Here is a 22849-nt window from a genome sequence, read left to right on the forward strand (position 1 = left end):
CACCACTGCAGCAGGGCAGGGGAAACCAAAAATTATTTTGAAGTGTGTAACAGATCAAAATATAAAACTAAAAGAACTCAAAAACAAGCCAACTTTGTAACATGCACAGATTTCTTACATAGCATCAAAAACCATGAACCATAAAGAAAACACTGATAAATTTCATCAAAATTTGAAAGAAAAGTCATCTTTGAAATACTTTGTGATACTTATCGGCAAGCCACAGAGTGGGAAAAAGTACTTTCAAAACATATATCCCTCAAATGCTTGATATCTAGAATATATCAATATAAAGCCCTCTTATTGTTGTTGTTTAGTTGCTAAGTCATGATCGATTCTTTTGCTAACGCACAGACTATAGCCTGCCAGGCTCCTCGTCCACTAGATTTCCCAGGCAAGAATACTGGAGTGGGTTGCCATGCCTTCCTCCAGGGAATCTTCTTGACCCAGGGATCAAACCCATGTCTCCTGCATTGGCAGGCAGATTCTTTACCACTGAGCGACCAGTGAAACCCATAAAGCCCTCTTACAACTCAATAATAAGTAAACAAGCTAATTTGTTAAAGGAGTAAAAGATTTGAATGGATACCCTACAAGAAAATAGATACTGAATGGCAAACACGCACATGAAAAGATACTCAGCATCATTACTTGTAAGGGAAATGCAAAAGAAATCCACAGTGAAATATCAGTACACGAGGGCGGGATGATTTGAGAGAACAGCATTGAAACATGTTTATTACCATATGTAAGGGCTTCCCTGGTAGTTCAGTTGGTAAAGAATCCACCTGCAATGTAGGAGACCTGGTTTGATTTTTGAGTCAGGAAGATCCACTGGAGAAGGGATAGGCTACCCACTCCAGTATTCTTGGGCTTCCCTTGTGGCTCAGCTGGTAAAGACTCTGCCTGCAATGCGGGAGACCTGGGTTCAATCCCTGGGTTGGGAAGATCCCCTGGAGAAGGGAAAGGCTACCCACTCCAGTAATCTGGCCTGGAGAATTCCATGGACTGTATAGTCCAGGGGGTCACAAAGAGTCGGACACAACTGAGCAACTTTTCACTTCAGACGGGCTGGGGAGGGAGGTGGGATGGGGTTCAGGGTTGGGGAACACATGTACACCCGTGGCTGATGCATGTCCATGTAGGGTAAAAGCCACCACAATATTGTAAAGTAATTAGCCTCCAATTAAAACAAATTAATTTTTCAAAAAAGAATCAAACTGCCAAGGGTTGCTATTAAATGTATGTCAGTAGGTCAAGCCTACATTCAAGACTGCAATTGTCCAAGGGAGTGAATACCAAGCAGCTGGGATCACTGGGTGCAGTCTTAAAGGCGGATTACCATAAGTGAATTGCTCAGTGATTAGTGACATATCTATATAATAGAAAACTACTTAGCAATAAAAAGGAATTAAATATTTACTTGCAACAACAAGGATGAATCTCAAAAATAATATGCTTATATGCACACTACTATATTTAAAATGGGTAAGAAAACAAGGACCTACAGTATAGTACAGAGAATTCTGCTCAGTATTATGTAACAACCTAAATGGGAAAAGAATTTGGGGAAAAAATACATGTGTGTGTATAACTGAATCACTTTGCTGTACGGCGGAAGCTAACATAATATTGTAAATCAACTATCAGTTCGGTTCAGTTGCTCAGTCATGTCCGACTCTTTGTGACCCCATGAATTGCAGCACGCCAGGCCTCCCTGTCCATCACCAACTCCCAGAGTTCACTCAGACTCATGTTCATCAAGTCAGTGATGCCATCCAGCCATTTCATCCTCTGTCGTTCCCTTCTCCTCCTGCCCCCAATCCCTCCCAGCATCACAGTCTTTCGAATGAGTCAACTCTTCGCATGAGGTGGCCAAAGTATTGGAGTTTCAGCTTTAGCATCAGTCCTTCCAATGAACCCCCCGGACTGATTTCCTTTAGAATGGACTGGTTGGATCTCCTTGCAGTCCAAGGACTCTCAAGAGTCTTCTCCAACACCACAGTTCAAAAGCATCAATTCTTGGGCGCTCAGCCTTCTTCACAGTCCAACTCTCACATCCATACATGACCACTGGAAAAACCATAGCCTTGACTAGACGGTTTGTTGGCAAAGTAATGTCTCTGCTTTTTAATATGCTATCTAGGTTGGACATAACTTTTCTTCCAAGGAGTAAGCGTCTTTTAATTTTATGGCTGCAATCACCATCTGCAGTGATTTTGGAGCCTAAAAAATAAAGTCTGACACTGTTTTCACTGTTTCCCCATTTATTTCCCATGAAGTAATGGGACCAGATGCCATGATCTTCGTTTTCTGAATGTTGAGCTTTAAGCCAACTTTTTCACTCTCCTCTTTCACTTTCATCCAGAGGCTTTTTAGTTCAAATTTAAAAAGATTAAAAAACAAAACAACAAAAAATAATATGCTTAGCACAGGAGGCTAGATTTCATACTGTATAATTCCATTTATGTGAAACAGGATAACAAATCTATAATAGCAAAAACAAATGTAGGATGACAGAAAACAGATCAAGGGTGGACTGGGCATGAAGAGAAGGCATTGTCTGTAGAAAGGAACTTTCTGCTGTGATGGAAATATTCGGTATCTTGATTGTGGCAATAGCTACACAGGGGAATGAATACTTTTAACAGAACTCATCAAAAGGTGTTCTTATTAGCATTGCATTTCATTGTATGTTAATTATGCCTCAAACACAGGAAAACTCTGAAAGGTGGAAGTAAGGACTCCATCAGGACCCTGGGGCTTAAGGAAAGGCCTGGCAGTGAACTCCCCGGGTGTTCTTTTGCCTCTCACATATCCCCAAAAGGGCACTAGAGGAGCCTGCAACCCAGAACCATCAACAAAGAAAAGCTCCAAGAAAAGCTGTTCCCCGTAACCAAGGGACTGGGAAAAGGTGGTCTAACAGAGCAGGGCACCTTTTTGACAATAGTCACCTTCCTCCAAGTCTGTTTTCTGCAGTTTCAGCAGGGCTGGGTGGGGAGCTGGTCTTCAATACCCGCTTCAACCTCCACATGAAAATAAGAGGGCAGGACTAATCAATCCTTTGCTTTTCTACCCATTGTCAGTAGCCAATTATTATTAGTTTTTCGCTTTTATTTTTACATTAATTTTTATTGGAGTATGGTTGCTTTACAATGTTCTGTTAGTTTCTCACCATACAGCAAAATGAATCAGCTGTACATACAAATGTTGCTGTTGTTTAGTCCCTAATTCATGTCCAACTCTTTTGCAACCCCATGGACTGTAGCCTGCCTAGCTCCTCTGTCCATGGGATTTCCCAGGCAAGAATACTGAAGTTGGTTGCCATTTCCATCTCCAATACATATACATATAACTTTTTTGGATTTGGGTTTCCTTCCCATTTAGGTTACCACAGAGCATTGAGTAGAGTTCCCTGTGCTATACAAGTAGGTTCTCATTAGTTATCTATTTTATACATAGTAGAGTATATATGTCAATCTCCCAATTCATCCCACCCCCTTCCCCTCTTTGCATTCATATGTTTGTTCTCTATATCTGTGTCTCTATTTCTGCTTTGCAAATAAGTTCATCTGCATCAGTTTTCTGGATTCCACATATAAGTGATATACAATATTTGTTTTTCTCCTTCTGACTTGCTTCACTCTGTATGACAGTGTCTAGATCCATCCATGTTTCTTCAAATAGCACATTTCGTTCCTTTTTATGTCAACAGCCAATTCTGTATCGAGCAAATACAACCTTCAGGAATGAAAGTGAAATAAATATATTCTCAGATGAAGGAAATCTAAGAGAATTGGTTGCCAACAGACCTACCTTTAAAGAATGGCTAAAGGAAATTCATTAACCAGAAAGGAAATTATAACACAACAAGGATGGGTCTTTAGGAAAGAAGAGCGATAAAGTGAGTAAAAGTTAAGGTAAATAGAATACTCCTCATGAACTTTTTAAGATCATGTTTCATCATTAAAGCAAAAACTGTACCATCATGTGACGTGAGTTCAATGTGCACAGAGGAAATACTTAAGCTATTTCTATTTAAAAGTGGGAGGATAGAGGAACCAAAATGGAAGCAAAATTTTTCTACTTGATGAAGTGATTGAAATGATGATACCAGTAAACCGGGATATGTACACATGTATATTGCATTGAAAACTATAAAATAAAACAATAAAATAAACTACATGAAGAGCTATATTCAAAAGCACTATAAATAAATAAAAATGGAATTTTCAAAAAATGCTTAGGTGTCCTACAAGAAAGCAAGAAAAGGAAAACAGAGGAATGAGAAACAGAAAACAAATAATAAAGCAGCAGACTTAAGCTTTAATATGACATAATTACTTTAAATGTAAATGGTGTAGGAATAACAATTAAAAGACAGAAATTAACAGAGTAGATTTTTTAAAAACACCAAATTCTATGCTGTACACAAGAACCTCACTTCAAATTTTCATGTTGTTTTAAAGATTTATTCATTCTAAGCATAGTTTTGTGCTTCTTACATGCAACAAAGTAAAATTGCTTTATTTGATAACATAAACAAGAGTGAACTTGAAAGCAACCAAGCCTGGAACTGTGAAGGATCTTTTGTGCCAACTAGTTTAATGGCCTCATCATGGAAAACTTAGTTTAACAATATCCTAGACCAACAATTAATTTCTAGGTGATGCTAGTATACTTAAGATGGCAGTAGTCTCACTACTCCTCAAGTCTATCCATTCCCTAGGTTGACCAAGGACAGTTGCAGCCCTTCAGTCTTAATTCTAAACCATGCAATAGTACAGTGGTAATTTCATTTCTCTTGGGCCTGGTACACTTGCAAGTATTTGGACATGCTGTCATATCTCCTTTCCAAGTCTTTGTTCTCTAAACCAGGTGTCCCCCACCTCCGGGATCTAATGCTTAATGATCTGAGGTGGAGCTGATGTGATAATAATAGGAATAAAGTGCACAATAAATGCAATGCATTTGAATCATCCTGAAACCACCCCCCAACAGTGTTCCATGGAAAAATTGTCTTCCACAGAATCAGTCCTTGGTGCCAAAAAGGTTAGGGACTGCTGCTCTAAACCACAAATGTTTCTTTCATCCATTCATCACAAGACATGGATCTAGCTCTTTTATCACCCACATTGCCTTCCTCTGGAAACACTCCAGAAGAATGCTTTTCTTAAAGTCATAAAACATATCTTTAAGTATTTAAAAGAATTGAAAGTATACAGAGTTTAATTTCTGACCACAATGGGATCAAACTAGAAATTAATAACAGAAGGATAGCAAGAAAGTCTCCAAATGTGTTGGAAAAAACCACACTTCTAATTAATTCTCCATAATTTCTATATGGTAACAATGAGCATGTAAAAATGTAAACTAATACATATATATATATATATAATTTATAATTGCTTCAAAGAAAATGAATACCTAAGAACATATTTATTAAGCATGTACAGGATCTGAATGCAGAAAATTATACAAATTTTGGTGAAAGAAATCAAGGATCTAAATAAATAAATAAATAAAGAGATATACTCATGGGAAATGCCAAATGAGTCATAAGCTGGAATCAAGATTGCCAGAAGAAATATCAACAACCTCAGATATGCAGATGACACCACCCTAATGGCAGAAAGCAATGAGGAACTAAAGAGCCTCTTGGTGAAGGTCAAAGAGGAGAGTGAAAAAGCTGGCTTAAAACTCAACATTCAAAAAACCAAGATCATGGCATCTGGTCCCATCACTTCATGGCAAATAGATGGGGAAAAAATTGCAACAATGACAGATTTTATTTTCTTGGGTTCCAAAATCACTGCGAACAGTGACTGCAGACACAAAATTAAAAGATGCTTGCTCCTTGGAAGAAAAGCTATTGACAAACCTAAACAACATACTAAAAAGCAGAGACGTTGCTTTGCCGACAGAGGTCCATATAGTCAATGCCGTGGTTTTTCAGTAGTCATGTATAGATGTGAGAGTTGGACCATAAAAAAGGCTGAGAGCCAAAGAACTGATGCTTTCGAACTATGATTCTGGAGAAGACTCTTGAAAGTCCCTTGGACTGCAGGGATATCAAACAAGTCAATCCTAAAGGAAATCAATCCTGAATACTCATTGGAAGGACTGATGCTGAAGCTGAAGCTCCAATACTTTGGCTACCTGATGCGAAGAGCTGACTTATTTGGAAAAGACCCTGATACTTGAAAAGGTTTAAGGCAGGAGGAGAAGGGGATGACAGAGGATGAGATGGTTGGATGGCATCACCGATGCAATGGACTTGAGTTTGAGAAAACTCTGGGAGATGGTGAAGGACAGGGAACCTGGCCTGCTGCAGTTCATGGAGTTGCAAAGAGCTGGACGTGACTTAGCGACTGAACAGCAACAATAACAACTGTGTCCATGGACTGAAATATTAAACATGTAAATGATGTCCGTTCTCACCCAAACTGATCTGTAAGTTTAACACTTTCTAGCAAGCGTTTTGTACCCATAGACAAGTTTATCCTAAAATTTGTACAGATGAGCACCAGCCCTAGAATAGCTAAATAAATGTTGAAGAAGAAAAATAAAGTGTGAGGAATCACTCTAACCAATAGTAACATATACTCTATAGCTACAGTAATCAAAATAGTGTGATATTGGAGAGAGGATGGATAGATACACAGACCAAAGCAACAGAAGAGAGAACATCAAAATAGACCCAGAGAAATATGCTCCACTGGTTTTTGACAAAGATGAAAGAAAAAAAATTCAAGGGAGGAAGGATAGCTTTTTTAAACAAACTGTGCTCTAGCAATTGGGCATTTTTAGTCAAAAATTGAACCTGGATTTAAACCTCCAAACCCTGCATAAATATTAACTCAAAATGGACCACAGACTTAAATGTGAAATAAAACTTTAAAAACTTTAAAAGAAAACATAGGAGAATATCTTTGAGACCTAAGGCCTGGCAAAAAGTTCTGACATATAATACCAGAGCCATGGTCCATAAATAAATTGGACCTCATCAAATTAAAAATTTTGCTGTGAGAAAGCCCTTGTTAACAGAATGAAAATACAAACTACAGATTGGGTGGAAAAATATTTGCAAACCATCTATCCAACAAAAGAGTCATATCTAGAATATATTATATAGAACTCACAAAACTTAATAATAAAAACAAGCAGTTCAATTAGAACATGACAAGACATTTAACTAAAGAGGATATATGGGGTTTCCCAGGTGGCGCTAGTTTTAAAGAACCCACTTGCCAATGCAGGAGCCATAAGAGATGAGGGTTTGATCCATGAGTAGGGAAGATTCCCTGGAGGAGGGCATGGCAACCCACTCCAGTATTCTTGCCAGGAGAATCCCATGGACAGAGGAGCCTGGCAGGCTACAGTCCATAGGGTCGTAAAGAGTCAGACACAACTGAAGCGACTTAGCGTGCATGCACAAAGACAATATACAGATAGAAAATAAGCACATAAAAAGATTTTCGCCATTATTAGCCATAAGGGAAATATTGGGTTAGCCAAAAAGTTTCAATTAACTTTTCGGCTAACCCCAATATAAATTAAAACCACAATAAGATATCACAATACACCTATCATAATGGCTAAAATTTTTAAAAATAGTGATAACATCAAAGGCTGACAAGGACGTAGAGAAACAATATATTCAGAAATTGCTGACTGAGAGTGTAAAATGTTACAGCCACATTGGAAATTTTAACTGAATCTTATGAAACTAAACAGGCACTTACCATACAGCTCAGAAATTGTACTCTTGGGCATTTATCCCAGATAAAGAGAAAATTTTGTTCACGCAATAATCAGTGAACAAATATTCACAGCAGCTTTATCCCTAATAGTTCCAAACTGGAAACCCTGGCGTCCTTCTTGCGTAGGAGGTATACAAATTCTGGTGCAACCATGCGAAGGAATACTAACTTAGCAATAAAAGCAGTGAACTACTGACACTTGACATTTCCAGCAACTTGGATGACTCTCCAAAGAAGAATGAGAAAAAAAGCCCCAGATTGAGTGAAAAAGCCAATCTCCAAAGTAAAAGAAAAAAAAAAACCCAATCCCAAAAAGTTACATCCCATAAGATTCCATTTTTACAACATTCTCAAAAAGACTAAATTATAGAAATAGACAGCAGGTTAGTGGTTGTGAAGCATTAAGGAAGGCGAACAGGAGAGAAGTGGGTGTGGTCAAAAAAAAGGGCAACATGAGGGATCCTTAGAGTTATGAAACTGTTCTGTATCTTGACTGTGATGGTGGATGCATGAACGCACATATGTGATAAAACTGCATAGAACAATTCACAAACACACACACACAAACGAAAAAGTAAATTGGGGAAATTTGAACAAGATAGGTAGATTGTGTCAATGTCCTGATTTTGATATTGCACCATACTGCAGTTTTGAAAGATGTGGAAAACTGTGGAAAATTGGGTAAAATGTACGCGGGATCTATTTTTTTCTTGCAACTGTATGTAAATCTACAGTTATCTCTAAATAAAAAGTTTCATTAAAAATTCAATTGCAGGGACTTCCCTGGTGGTTCAGTAGCTAAGACCCTGATCTCCCAGCACAGGGGGACTCAGTTTCTATCCCTGGGTAGGGAATTAGATCCCACATGCCACAACGAAGATGGAAGATCCTGTGTGCCACAACTAAGACCTTGGTGCAGCCAAATACATAAATTTTAAAAATAATTGCATTCTGTATATGAAAAGTGAACATGTGGAAACCAAAATTAAGCACACAGTACCATTTACAGCCATTCTAAAGGAAATGAAATAGATGAAACTCTAACAAAATATGTATAGGGTTGCTGAGTAAGTACAAAGAGGTGGCTCAAATCAGTTCTTTTGTGGTGGTGGAATATTTTTGTATCTTGATCATAGTGGTGGTTGCATGAATCCTGACATGGGATAAAATTGCTAGAGCGATACAGGCACACATACACACAAATTAATGCAGGTTAGAAAAATGGAGAAATCCGAATTGGGCCTTTAGTCTAGTCAAGAGTAATATACCTGTGTCAGTTTCCTAGTTTTAATATTATACTGCATCTATAGAAAATGTCACCACTGGGGAACGTGGGTAAAAGGCACAAGGTCTTTTTTGTGCTATTTGTGCAACTTCCCTGAGTCTATTATTATTTCAAAATAAAATGCTAAAAATAAATGAGATGTGGCCAAGAAGAGGTTTCAGAAATGATTGGAGGGAACAGGCTCTGCACATGAATGAGGCAGGATCCAGTCTAGGAAAAAAAAAAAAGGTTTCTATGTAGCTTAAGTCTATATTCATATGGCCCCCTCTTTTTCAAAGATTTTTGTTGTATTATACAAGTAATAGTTACAGATACACAAATGGATATACATACATATACACGAAAGACAAAAGGTATGTCTCTCTTCCTACTTCCTTAACCAGAGTAAATGATGTTCAATAATGTGACATTTATCTACCCTGATTTTTTTTATGCATTCTTATTCATGCATGGTTATATTGTTGTGCTCCAATAACCTAGTGCCTCTCAAACTCTCTCTTCTCCAGGACAACTGCTCAATCAGTGTATATGAATCTGCTGGGTTTCTTAAACATTTATACAGATGTCACAGAGATATTCAGTATGACTGTGAACAGGCATTCTGAGAGGAATTAGTCAGCCCTCCTTGTGAAAACTGGGATGAAATCTTCATGAATCAGCTTTTGCAGACGGCTTTTTGAAAGTCCTGACTACAATGAAGCAAGCACATTTCAATAATTCTGAAAATGTCATGGAGTTTGAATTGGATTTGGTTTAGAAAAAGATTAGATGAAACCACGAAAGGGCTTTAAAACCCAACAGCAGATAAAAAGCAATGAATGAGGACAAATGTATACCTGAGAAGACCTTGCGCAGCATCCAGGGCAAAGACAAAGAGGAGTGCATAGAAATCACCATGGGATGAAAGGTAAGGACAATGGGGTAAAGGAGCATTCACGAAATACACATGAACGGGGGAAAAATGAGCATGTAGGTTTGGTGCAATTCCACAGTGCAGAGTTACCAGAAAAAAACATGAATTAAAAGTACAGTGGCTAGCTGGCCAGATTTTCTGCGGAGACAGTGAGGGAAAGGGGATGGTGTAAACGGGTAAAGAGCTCCGGGTGGGCCTTCCTTGCAGAATAGCGCATTCTGCCAAAGGATCCCAGGAGGGCAGGCAGCCCTTGACAAAAAAAGCTTTCAGGCCCTCCGGCTCTCTTGGGAGTCCGGGAGGAGGCGGGGCTTCTCGGAGGGGCGGGTACCGGGGGTGGGGCTGAGTCGTTGGCAGCAGCTCCGTGGTACCCGGCAAGGGGCAGGGCCATGCTAGGGGCGGAGCTGCGCAGGCGGTCGCCAAAGTGCGTGCAGGCGAGGGGGCGGAGCTGTCCCTAGGCAGCTCAGGTGGGGCCTTGGCTGTGGCGGAGGAGTCAGCGGGAGCCCAGCCCCTGAGGGGAGACTGAAGGCGGGGCGCGGCGGAACAGGGCGGAGTGGGACGCGACTGCTGTTGGCCCCCGGCTCCAGGCCTCGCGTCCACCTGTCCGCCAGCTCGTGCTGCGGTCGGTCCGCGGGGCCCGCGCCGGCCCGGGCCCATGGCGGCGTCGGGGGCTCTGTCTGCGGCGGCGGCAGCGGCGGCCCTGTCGGGCGTGGCAGTGCGGCTGGCGCGCTCAGCCGCGATCCGCGGCTCGTACGGTGCCTTCTGCAAGGGGCTCACGCGCACGTTGATCACCTTCTTCGACCTGGCCTGGCGTCTGCGCATGAACTTCCCCTATTTCTACATCGTGGCCTCGGTGATGCTCAACGTGCGCCTGCAGGTGAGGATCGAGTGAACGCCCGCTACTACCTCTGCCCGGCCGCGACGGCAGGGGCATCAGCATGAAGGATCACTGGGCCGGGGGCCGCCAGGACGCTCCGGGGGACGAGGAAGGGGCGGATCAGGCCTCCGGGCCCTAGACCTCCGCGGGCGACGCAGCCACCGAGCCCCAGCTCTGGCCAGCCACTTCGCGACCGGTGACGAACTGCACTGAAACTCTCAAAACGGGCCCTTTGCATCGAACTCGAGAAAATTATCTGAGTGCAGCCGACCTGTTGCCTCACTTTGGCCGAAGGGGGGAGCAGAAGGAAGAAATTCTTCAGTAGGAACATGAATGACTGACCCCGACCGAAAAGGTAGGAGGCCAGAGGTTGGACTTGCGGGCTGGAGGGAGGTGGTGGCCATGACATCTAGATGTCCAGGCTGCCGGGCGGCTTGGGGAGACGAGGAAGGGACCTGAGGAAACCAGCCTGGAAAGCTGCCTGGCCGAGAGCAGACAAGGCAGGGTGCATGCAGGCCCTCTGGACTCCCTTGTCATATATCCAAGATGGGGATGAGGGGCAGCTGCCTGGGCATCTCCGAGGATCAGCCGATCACCTCGGCCCACGGCCCCGGTAGTGTCACCTGAACACGGGGGAATAGAGGGAAATGGCCCTGGAGAGGCCTGGAAAGCCCTAGAAGAGAGCGGATGCTGGCCCTCTTGTCCTCCACCCCTCGAGAGGCAGCCTGGATGGATGGTTGTGTTCTTGGCCCAAGCCCAGGTCTGTCGCTTTCTCAGCCCTTCACAAGACTTCCTCCTGGCGGGTCTCTGGGACTGCTCTCTGCCTGCTCCTGCTGTCTCTCTTGCTCCTCTCCACCTTCCAAAGCTTTGCATCAGGGGACAGGGAAGAGTGGGAAAGACGTGTTCCTCCCAGCCCTGCCCCATCTCAGCCACGCTCCCTCCACCTCCTATCAGTGCCCTCCTGGTGCCACAGAATGCGCTGCTCCAGTCCTGGACAGCCTCAAGCAGCCCCTGTGTCCCAAAGGATTTGGGAAAGTGGGGGTCTCCTTGAGTGGAGGGCAGCTGTCAGGCTGGGATGGGAGAGCAGATGGAGAAGAGGCTTGTAGGGTAGGCGACAGTTGGGGAGACAGGGACGTCTTTGGGTGAGGAGGCAACTCTCAAGTCCCCATGTTTTTCTTGCAAGAACTGGTGTTATAGAAGGTGAACTGCCCCTTCTGTGGTCAAGAGAATCAAATCCCTGCCTGGGGCACCCCTGACCCTAGAGTTGCCTGGGGAGCGCCCAAGAGAAGGGCCTGACCCCTCGAGGAGAGGCAGGGCCTTCCAGGTGGAGAGCCCGAGGGGAGGGGTGGCCTGGTGATCCAGTACTGGCATGGGGGAGGAAGGATGGCGCTAGAGACACTCTGGTGGAGCTCTGTTCTCCCCACCTGCTGGGCTCTGGGAAGGGAGACATTTGCCCTTGTCACATAGATCAGAAGTGAGGGAGCTGAACCTGCCTCCGGGCCTGCATTCCCCACCTGCCCCCCAGTCTCTGGGAGACCTGGCACAGTGGGATGGGGGAGGGGAGCACAGGCTCCCAAGAGATCTAGAGAGAAAGGCCCGTGGTAGGGAAGGTGAGAGCAAGTCACAGGGAAGAACCAGGGGACAGTCTAAGCTGAGATGGTCACAGGAGAGATGAATCCCAGAACCCCCTGGGGAGCAAGGTCCTCACACACAGTCAGACCTCCCCACCCCAACCCAAGCCCCACCCAAGGCTTAACCAGGGGTTCCTTGGTGTTGAGTGGCACAGGCCTCTCAGCTTGGGTGGGGGTGTTGGCCGGCTTCTGGGGCCGAGTGTAATAGGAGGGAAGGGATACAAGTGGGTGGGGTGGAGCTGAGACCCACACATGACCCCATGTCTCTGTCTCCAGGCTGCCCCTCCTGCTAGGATCACACAGGAGCATCTGCTCTGGATGGGCCTGCAGCGGTCCTGGCTGAGCTGCTGACTGGTGCACCAGGAGCGGCACTGAGGGGAGCCGGGAGGGCCCTGGCCCTCACCCCCATCCCAGATCCACATCTGCCCCCTCACTGATTGCTCGCGGTCCTGGTCCTCAGTTCCTGGGACTAAGAACCACAGCAGCCTGGTTGCCCCTGGGACAGAGGGGCTGAGCCTCACACCATGTGCCCTTCTCAGCCACCCAGGTCCCAGCTGAAGAGCTCTCCCTGCCTCACCCCGAGGCCTGAGGCTGCACCCGGGCTACCACATGCCCCCCGCAGATTCCCACAGACGGAAGGGCGCTGGTGGCTTCCTCCCTTGTGCCAAGTTGCCTGGAAACCCCTGGTCCTGGTGGCCTCTCCTCCACCCCAACTGTGTCCCTCCAGGACCACTTCCGGGAGACTGCCAGCCTTTGGACTTCATCCCTGGAGTTCCGAGAGACTGTGACATGGGCTGCAGGGGAGGAGAGGAGCGGAGGACCAAGGGCCTCCTTGGGGCTGATGCGTAAATGTGCCCTTTTCAAGTTCGGATCTCACCCTCTGGGTGACTGGATCCCCAACCTCAGCCTCTTCCTGGGCCAGCCTGAGAGGACCTGAGGAGGGCACTAGGGAGGGTCTTTACTTAATATGTGCGTGCCTGTGTGTGAATGTGTGTGTGAGCGCGCATGTTGAGTGCATGTGTGAGTGTGGGGATGTGCGTGGGCATATATGTGCGAGTATGTATGCACATGCATGAGGGTTTGAGTGTATGAGTGTGTGAGGGGGTGTGTGGATGAGTGTGTGGGTATGAGTACAGATGCATGAATGCGCAAATGTTTGTGTATGAATGTGCGGATGGGAGTGTGTAAGTGTGTGAATACACGTGTCAGTGTGCATTTGTGAATGGGTGTGTGCCTGTGCACAAGTGTGTGATTGCTTGTGCACACACAAGTGACTATGTGCTGCAGAGGGTGCAGAGCTGTTTAGCTGGTGTGCAGTGCAGGACGGGCTCCCTGTCCTTCCCGGGCTTGTGGCTCTGTTGGAGCTGCCTAGGCCCTGGGAGGCTGCTTCCCAAAGTGGAGAAAGTATGTTGGAGTCAGGGCCCCGGGTTCAGAGACCCCTCATCACCTGCAGAGAATCCCCGCTCCTTGTGGGGCTCTGGCTGGGGCTGTCCGCCCCCGAAGATGTTGGCCGTGGGAGGGGCGGGGACACGTCCTCAGCACGTGCTCCTGCCACTGCTCTTCTTACCGTTTTGATCTTGAGTCGTTTGCTGCTTCTGCTCTCCCGCCTCTTCCTCATCTCCCGAGTGGGCCCCTGCTGCTCTCTTTGCACTTTATTTGCAGTCTGTTTTTCAGGCAGTGGAGCTTACACACAATCACTGACTTGAATAAGACCACTGTTCCTTTTCTGTGTGTGATGAACTCTGCACCAGTCAGCGCAGTCTGGTCAGAGAAATGTTCTTGTTTCCAGTGTTGTCAAATCTTGTGTCTGTCTAAGTTAATAAAAAATATTCTTTGAATTGAATAAAATAAAAACTGGAGGCCTCTTGTTTCTGGTGTGGTGCCCCCTTGGAGGAGAGGGGCTGGGGGTGAGCGCACCCTACTCTGGTGGCCAGAAGCTGGGGCAGGGGAGCATCCTGAGGGCTATAAGTGGGTGGGGTCATGGCAGGGATGGTGGCCTGTTCAGAAGATGCCCTGAGACAGGCCCTGACTTGAGCGCTGCTCCCGTGATGAGAAGTCAGCAGCACGGGCCTGGCCTAAGAGGTAGCGATTGTCCCAGTTTGTCCCATTCACAAACTATTTGAATAACCAGACAGCTAAGCGTTTTCTTTATTTTAAAGCCTGGTGTTAGAAAGCACTTAATTCAGTTGAACCCCAAGGATGGGCTGGGGTAGGTGAGGTGAAATGGACCGTCTGCAGATCATTTTGTGTCACCCGGAGGCCCCTCTGCAGCAGCAGGTGGCAGGGACCCATCGCTTCCCTGGCGGCCAGGTTGATGCCCAGTTTTGAAGAAAATCAATGTTGGGGACCAGAGACCAGCTTCCCTTCCCTCCACCTTAGACTCAAGCTGTCCCATCACAGGGCCTGGGGTGGGGACTCCGAGACTGCTGCAGAGGGACGGGGGGTGGTGGTCAGAGGCTAGGGGAGGGAGGCCTGCAGAGGAGCACATCACCCACCTCAGAGGAAGGAAGGTAGGGCCCTCTTCTGCACACAGAAACAGAAACATCAGGTCGTGGGGTGGCTGAGACCTGTGCTGAAGCAGAGTCCCACGACAGGACCAAGGCTCTGAGCTACTGGCAGATCTTAAGGCCTGGCCCTGACATTCCCTGAGGGTCCTGTCACCCCACTGGAGGGACTCATTCTCTGCTCCCCATCCTCCCTGTCTGCCTCCTGACTCTGCCCACCCTTAGACCAGGATCCAGCTCAGACCCCACCTCCACACCTGCACTCACCTACCCAGGCAGGGAGGAAGAGCACTCAGCCTCCCCAGCCCTTATCTGGGCACCCTCAGCCCCCCCAAGAGATGATTGTCTGCCCTCCCTCCTTAGCCTCAGCCTCTGGTCTCAGCCAGACCTCTCCTGCTGTGTCTTTCCTGCCACCTCCTGCTCTGCTCCTTCACTTCCACCACCCTGAGCTAAGGGCTCACTCAGCATCTGGGCCCAGGCACAGCCTGTGGCTTCTGGCCCAGTGTTCTCGCTGCCTCTGGGTCTCCTTCTTGGCACCCATGATTGTCCTGGGCCTGAGGCTGCTTCTGAGCCTACACCCTGCACCCCGTCCAGCTCTCAGCTCCCTGCACCCACTTGCCCAGCCCCTCCAGGGAGGCCCATTCCAGTCCTTCTGCTGCCCCCCACACCCAACCAGGCAGGAGGAAGATGCCCAGACAGTGCCTACCCATGAAAGCCAGCATGGTGGGGCTTCCCCTCTGGCCAGAGTGCCTCCGGGGGCCTATGACTGACTTTCCCAACCTCCACAAACAGTAGGCCTCCATGAGCCACAGCTCCCCACCAAGGCACTGGGTATCCCCCCCAACCCTGCGCACTCAGAGACAATCTCACTCCCCACTGCCCCGCTGACAGTGGCAGAAGCTCCTGATTATCTTGAGGCTGTGTTCCACCTCAGCACTGGGAACCAGGCTGAGCCTGGGAGCCTCTGCCTCTTCTGCAGAGCGGTCCCCAAGGCTACCTCAGGCCAGCTTCTCCCTTGCCTGGTCACCAAGCCTTTCTCGAGGCTTCCCTCAGTGGCTGCCATGACAGCCCTCCCTCTCTGTGGCCACCACAGGGTCCATCTGCAGCAACCGCCACTGCTCATCCACCCACAACACCCCTTACCCAGAAATCCAAGGTCTCCTCAGGAATCCCTCCTTCCCCTGCCTCCCACACCCCAATTTATGCCACACATCCCCTGTAGCTCATTAACATTCACCCTGATAATGGGGTCACAGTGGCACCCAGAGGGCCTCAGGGAAGGCAATTCTTCAGAGACCCTCAGCCGCTCATTTGGCAAGACATATTTCCTGGGCTCCTCTCCACGCCTGACCCCAAAGTAGGCCCTGAGCACCGAACCCATGGACCAGTCAGAGGAGCCCACACAGACCATGTGAGAGCATAATAGGTGCAGGGCTCATGGGAGGGTTCAGTCAGGAGGAATGCGACCCCTCGTGTACCCAGGAAGTAATCTGGGGTGTCGTTGCTACGGCCAGCTCCAGGTCCGAGGTTAACTCAGAGCAGCCTGGCCACCCAGACCAGCAGAGCCATAGGTGACTTGCCCAGTTCCCAGAGACTGGCAGCCAAAGATTGCATTTTTACATGGTGTAGATTAAAAAGAAATGTCAGGACACATGTGGCAGGAATTCCAGTGAATGCCCCAGACACAACTGGAAGGTAATTCCATCGATGTTCTCGAGGCAATTTTTCTGGAAAGTCTTATCGAAAGTTGTTTCCAGGTGAATACCACGGCAGATCTGAGCACTTTTTAAAGCATTTTTTATTCAGATGTTGTGCACATCCTTAACCCAGACCCCGTGGAGTGTTCTCCATCCTGCTTTTCCTACCTCTCTCTACCACAGGGTTTTGCACCCAGGAGTACAGAGGGCAGAGCCCCAGCCCAGGAATGAACGGCCGGGTGGGTTCCAGCTCCACGGATCACCAGCGCTGGGCATGTGGGCATGGCACCGTGCCTCGCTGCACCCGTTTCCTGGCCTACAGGCACAGTAGTGCAGGCCCCAGGGAAGCAACATCTCAGTTCTCTTTGATGTTTTGAGACCAGTAGACTATTTTCTCTAGGTTTCTGTTTTCTCATTTTCTATGACTTCATGATGATGGCAGCTCTCCATGTACATGCCGCCTGCGAAATACTGCAGTTTGACCTTGCCCTGCCGGGCGCCCTTTCCCCAAGGTCAAATTTAACAGAAAGCCAGTCTCTGTCACCCTGGGAATCCCAGTCATATGGCTAAAGCAGAGGCTCTACAACCTCATCTTGACACCCATTCCTCCAACTCCCTTTCTGTGCCCCAAGACCTCTCTTCTCATCCCCTTAGCATCTATGTCTTTTTTTTTAGAAATGTCTGTTTAGTTTTCTGCCCATTTTTTTCATTTTCTTATATTGAGTTTCCTGATTTGTTTGTATATTTTGGAAATTAAACCCTTGATAAATTAGGAGTATGGTATTAATGTATACACACTGCTGCTGCTGCTAACTCGCTTCAGGCATGTCCGACTCTATGTGACCCCATAGATGGCAGCCCACCAGGCCCCGCCGTCCCTGGGATTCTCCAGGCAAGAACACTGGAGTGGGTTGCCATTTCCTTCTCCAATGCATGAAAGTTAAAAGTGAAAGTGAAATCACTCAGTCGTGTCCGACTCTTCGTGACCCCATGGACTGCAGCCTACTAGGCTCCTCCATCCATGGGATTTTCCAGGCAAGAGTACTGGAGTGGGGTGCCATCGCCTTCTCCCGTATACACACTACTATACATAAAATAAACAAGGATTTACTGTAAAGCATAGGGAACGATATTCACTATTTTCTAATAACTCAGAAAAATTTTAAAAAGAATATACATATATAAAACCGAATCACTTTGCTCTGCTCCTAAAACTAACGCAATATTGTATATCAGCTGTACTTCAATTTAAAAAACAAAACTGACTGTATATGCATGACTGCTTCTGTCAGTGAAGTTCTTGGTCACACAATACCCACAGGGTTTGTGATATAGTTCAAGGCAGCCACCAGCACTGGCCAGCCTTGGACTGGAGCATGGAGCCTTCACCAAGTTTTGGCAGAATTTGCTTTCTGTAATGAACAAACCATGAGGACGAGATATACAGGTTTTCAAGTTATAGGAGGTGCAAGATCTTGAGCAAATAAGAATCTATGAACTGACTATGTGCTTCAGATTTCTATGCACACCACAAGATTTGCAAATACATCTGGGATGCAGGGTACCCCCTTAAGTCACCAGGGACTTTTCAGAACACCAGCGGTACTGGAAATTGTCATTACCTTTTGTACACCAGGCACATGGTTCTTGGAGCAGACTTGGGAGGGGAAACTAGCTGGGTTCGAACCCAGACTCTTGAGCGGAGTCACTTTGGCCAGGTCCTTCAGACTCTCTGGGCTTCCCTGGTGGCTGAGTGGTAAAGAATCTGCTTGAAACCCACTTGAGAGGTGGGTTCGATCCCTGGGTCAGGAAAATCCCCTGGAGAATGGAATGGCTACCCACTCCAGCATTCTTGCCTGGAGAATTTCAAGGACAGAGGAGCCTAGCGGGCTATAGTCCATGGGGGGTCATAAAGGGTAAGACAGGACTGAGCGACTGAGCACATTCAGATTCTCTGTCGTTCACTTCATCTGCGAGATGGTGAGTAATTCCGTGGTTCTCTGAGGAACATGTGAACCAATACACATCAATCACTGAACACTGAGCACGGTGACTGACTCGTGGAAGTGGTCTGTACACAAGACCCCGTCTTTGTTAGTGATCAGCTTGATTCAGAGCTGGTCAGAAGAGCTGCTCAGTCTCAGGACATCAAAAGACAAGCTGCTCTTGCTGAAGCTGGGGAGGGGCTGGTGACTAGAGTCCTGCCTCTGGCCTCCACACCAGCAGTGAGAGCCCTTGAGCCACTTCTGTAGTGGACGCTTGCCTGCTACTCAAAGTGTGGTCCAGGGACCAGCAGCATGAGTATCACCTGGGAACTTGTCACTCTCAGGCCTCCACCACAGGCCTATTGAATTAGGACTTACACTTTCATAATAACTGGTGATTCCAGTGCACATTAGAGTTTGAAAAGCACTACTCCCTGATATCTTGAGAGTCGAGAGGTTGACATAAGTAAACTGTATTTTAAATGAACTAAAAAAGGACTTACAGTGATGTACCCAGAAACCATAAAACTACTGGGTGGGAGAGCCAAGATTAGCATCCAGGTTTCCTGACTTTCAGCTCAGGCTTTTCTGCACGATTCTGATCAGTTGCACCCTGTGGCAGATTCCCCTCTGGTCCCAGGGGACAAGTTCATGTCTTGTTTCTGCAACCAAGCCCCTGTCATATGTCCTTGCATCTAAATCCATGACTTGTGAGACTTCCTTGGTTATCCAGCAGTTAAGATTTCACCTTCCAGTGCTGCCTTGATGGTTCAGTAGTTGAGAATTATCCTGCCAGTTCACTGCACAAGGCTTCCATCTCTGGTCCAGGAAGATCCCACTTGTCACAGAGCAAGGAAGCCCGGTAGCCACAACTGTTGAAGCCTTCTGGCCCTAGAGCCTGTGCTTCGAAACAAGAGAAGCCACGGCAATGAAAAGCCCACGTACTGAAACCAAGAGTAGCCCTGGCTGGCTGTAGCCAGAGAAAAGACCCAGCACAGCCAAAATAAATAACTTAAGAACCGCAATGGCACCCCACACCAGTACTCTTGCCTGGAAAATCCCATGGACGGAGGAGCCTGGTAGGCTGCAGTCCATGGGGTCGCTAAGAGTCGGACACGACTGAGCGACTTCACTTTCACTTTTCACTTTTTACTTTCATGCACTGGAGGAGGAAATGGCAACCCACTCCAGTGTTCTTGCCTGGAGAATCCCAGAGACGGTGGGGCCTGGTGGGCTGCCATCTATGGGGTCGCACAGAGTCAGACACGACTGAAGCGACTTAGCAGCAGCAGCAGCAGCAGCAGGAAGCGATTACATTCTTCCGATTTCTGCGTGGAGCAGCGCCACCTGCTGGTTGATTCCTTGAACTACATCAGAAAGCCCTAAAGGTGTTGTGTTGCCAAGGCCTTCAGCGACAGGGACAGTCATCCGTGCACAGCCAGTTTTGATAAGGGCAAGATAAGAAAGAGAAGAGAGGCCTTGGGACACACGAAGGGCGTGGGAGGAATATATGTCAACGTGAGTGTGCAGAGCCTCGTATAACTCGAAAACCCAGTGGAGCTGCGCCATCTACTGGTGGATTCTTTGAATTATATCAGAAAACCAGGGGGTGTTGTGTTGGCCATCCACATCTCATCAATCAGTGGACACTGAGCACAGTGGCTGAAACGCAGAAGCGGTCTATCCATGAGGACCCGTCTCGTTAGTGATCAGCTTGATTCTGAGCTGGTCAGAAGAGCTGCTTAGTCTCAGGACGTCAAAACGCAGCACCGCATCAGGGTCAAGGGCATAAACTCTCTATTTAGACACAGCAGCTCTACCACTTAACCAGGGCAGGCCACTCGGCCTTTCTGAGCCGCAGCTTCGTGACTGGTCAGATTGGCGTGGGTAGCACCCACCTGGCGACTGTCGTGGGTCCAGTGCGGCCGCGAGCATGGGTAAGGGCCTGGCTTGTCCTGGGACGGGTTCGGTGGGTGGCAGCTTCTGTGTGAACCCGGCTGCGGGGGCGCCTCCACTGCGCACCATCCGGAAACAACTCACTCCTTCTGCCTCATCTGTAGCTCCTTCACCCAGTTCTCATCTGCTTGCCCTCAGCTGCACAGAGTGGGTAGCCGAGATCCAAAGGAACAAAAAAGAACACAGGAAATGGAAGGGATTCTATTCATCAACCTTCCCTGGATTTGGGAAAGACAAAGCCGCCCTGCGACTTTCAGGGTGTACTACAGCTGAAACCCCTCACAGCCTCCCCCTGCTATCTCTTTGGTGTACCTGAACCTTTGGCCTCCCGCAGCCACAGGAGCAAGCCAGTTGGTGCTACTGCCTCTCCTCCCGGGTGCGGCGAGGGGGGCCGCTGGGAGGGCAACTGAAGGCTGAGAGCTCCGCTAGATTCCTGCCCTCCCTCGGTTCTGCCCTCTGCCTCCACCAATCCCTATCTATGCTTTTCCATCACCTGTGTGCTCCATGGAGCATACGGATTTGCTCAGCCTTTTATGCCACAGAGGACTAAAACCTGCAAAGTCAGCCACATTGTTTTCCTCTGGAAGATTTATGGAACTGCAGACTATTATTTTTCACCTGGGGCTTCTGAGGTCCCCAGTTAAAATACATCTGTTCTGGCATCACTATCCCTCAAGAATACTTTCTGCTTTCTAATTCGTGTTGGTATTTTACCCTGACCATTGTAGTTCCCACTGTAGTTCTGATTGGCATTCTAGCTTGTAGAATGGTGAGTATATCAGGATATCAGTCTCTGGTGAGTATATCTTAATTTTTGACTCTTGCAAAAATGAGTTCATTACCCTGCAATATCAAGAACCAACCCTTAGTGGTAACCAAGCAGATTCTCATCAGAGATCTAGCTGCTTTTGGCACACTCAAGTGTTCATAGTCAAACTGTTCCAAGTTGAATTTGTCTTTTCTAAAAACCCAAAATACCTTCTTTTCTTTTTTGGTTCCCTATCTTGTGTGGTGTCACCACCATCCACTCCAAAATCAGGAGTCGTCTCTTTACTGGCTGTGTCCTTCTCCCTCATGCATCCAGTTAGTAAGACTCCACTTCCTGTTGTTTCTTGAATCCATCCCCCATCAGCCTTGCTTTGGTTTAGATACAACTTATGTTGCTGTTGACTCTCTACAAGTTTCCTGTCACTGTCTACCCACTCCCAGGTTTTCAGCCCCACCCCAACCAATGCCAAGTTCACCCTCCTTCTCCTAGATAATGTGGTTCATAAATATAGCCATTCCATTCTTCTCTCAATATCTTTCAACAAATCCCAAAGTTTAGGATGAAACTGCATCTCCAGAGCACCTCTGACCCCGTCTCGCTGATGCACATTGTGCACTATGAGGTTTGTTTTCTTGCTCTCCAGAGACTAATGAGCTAAAAGAGCACTTCATGTGCACAAGGGCCTGACCTTGTAGCTTCTCGCCAAACAGATTGCATTTCACAAACATCATGACAATGATCAAAACACATGGAAGTTGAAAAATAATACAGAGATACTGCATGTTCTCATCATCTATGAGCAATAAGTATCAACCCATACGCAATCAGAATCGATCTCTGCCCCCTTCTCTTTCCTGCTGCTGCTGCTAAGTCACTTCAGTTGTGTCCGACTCTGTGCGACCCCACAGAGGGCAGCCCAGCAGGCTCCCCCGTCCCTGGGTTTCTCCAGGCAAGAACACTGGAGTGGGTTGCCATTTCCTTCTCCAAAGCGGGAAAGTGAAAAATGAAAGTGAAGTCGTTCAGTTGTGCCCGACCCTCAGCGACCCCATGGACTGCAGCCTACCAGGCTCCGCTGTCCTTGGGATTTTTCAGGCAAGAGTACTGGAGTGGGGTGCCATTGCCTTCTCCGTCTCTTTCCTACCACCATGCAATTAATTCAAAATCAACCCTATATGAGTACGTACAGGAAATTGCTTTCAAAGGTGAACTGGAAGGCCTTATGAATAACACTAAATAACCAATTTTTGGATCTGTATTCCTCCATTTTATTGGCTTGTGAGATAATTCAGACATCCCCGATGCAGGAATAATGTTTTGAGTTTCTAGGTCCATGAACAATACACAGCCTTATAGGAAAAGAAACTTCTGCAGGTGACTCCAGCCGATGCAAGTGAGTGTACTAGGCCATGTGGTGTGGTGCGTGATGGTGCTGTATGGCATATCAGGTGGCTGTAAGAAGCCTATGTCAAGCC

The 22849-nt window shown here is 47.2% G+C and overlaps 1 protein-coding gene across 1 annotated transcript; it reads left to right on the top strand.

Moving 5' to 3' along the window:
• The first annotated feature begins 10438 nt into the window (after positions 1–10438).
• SMIM10L2A (small integral membrane protein 10 like 2A) lies at positions 10439–14304 on the top strand. Its single transcript, XM_055563200.1, has 2 exons — positions 10439–11190; positions 12743–14304. The coding sequence occupies exon 1, from the start codon at positions 10614–10616 to the stop codon at positions 10848–10850; it is 237 nt and encodes a 78-aa protein (XP_055419175.1). The 5' UTR covers positions 10439–10613; the 3' UTR covers positions 10851–11190; positions 12743–14304.
• The last annotated feature ends 8545 nt before the right edge of the window (positions 14305–22849 follow it).

The sequence above is a fragment of the Bubalus kerabau genome, chromosome X, assembly GCF_029407905.1.
Source record: "Bubalus kerabau isolate K-KA32 ecotype Philippines breed swamp buffalo chromosome X, PCC_UOA_SB_1v2, whole genome shotgun sequence".
Taxonomy (NCBI): Eukaryota; Metazoa; Chordata; class Mammalia; order Artiodactyla; family Bovidae; genus Bubalus; species Bubalus kerabau.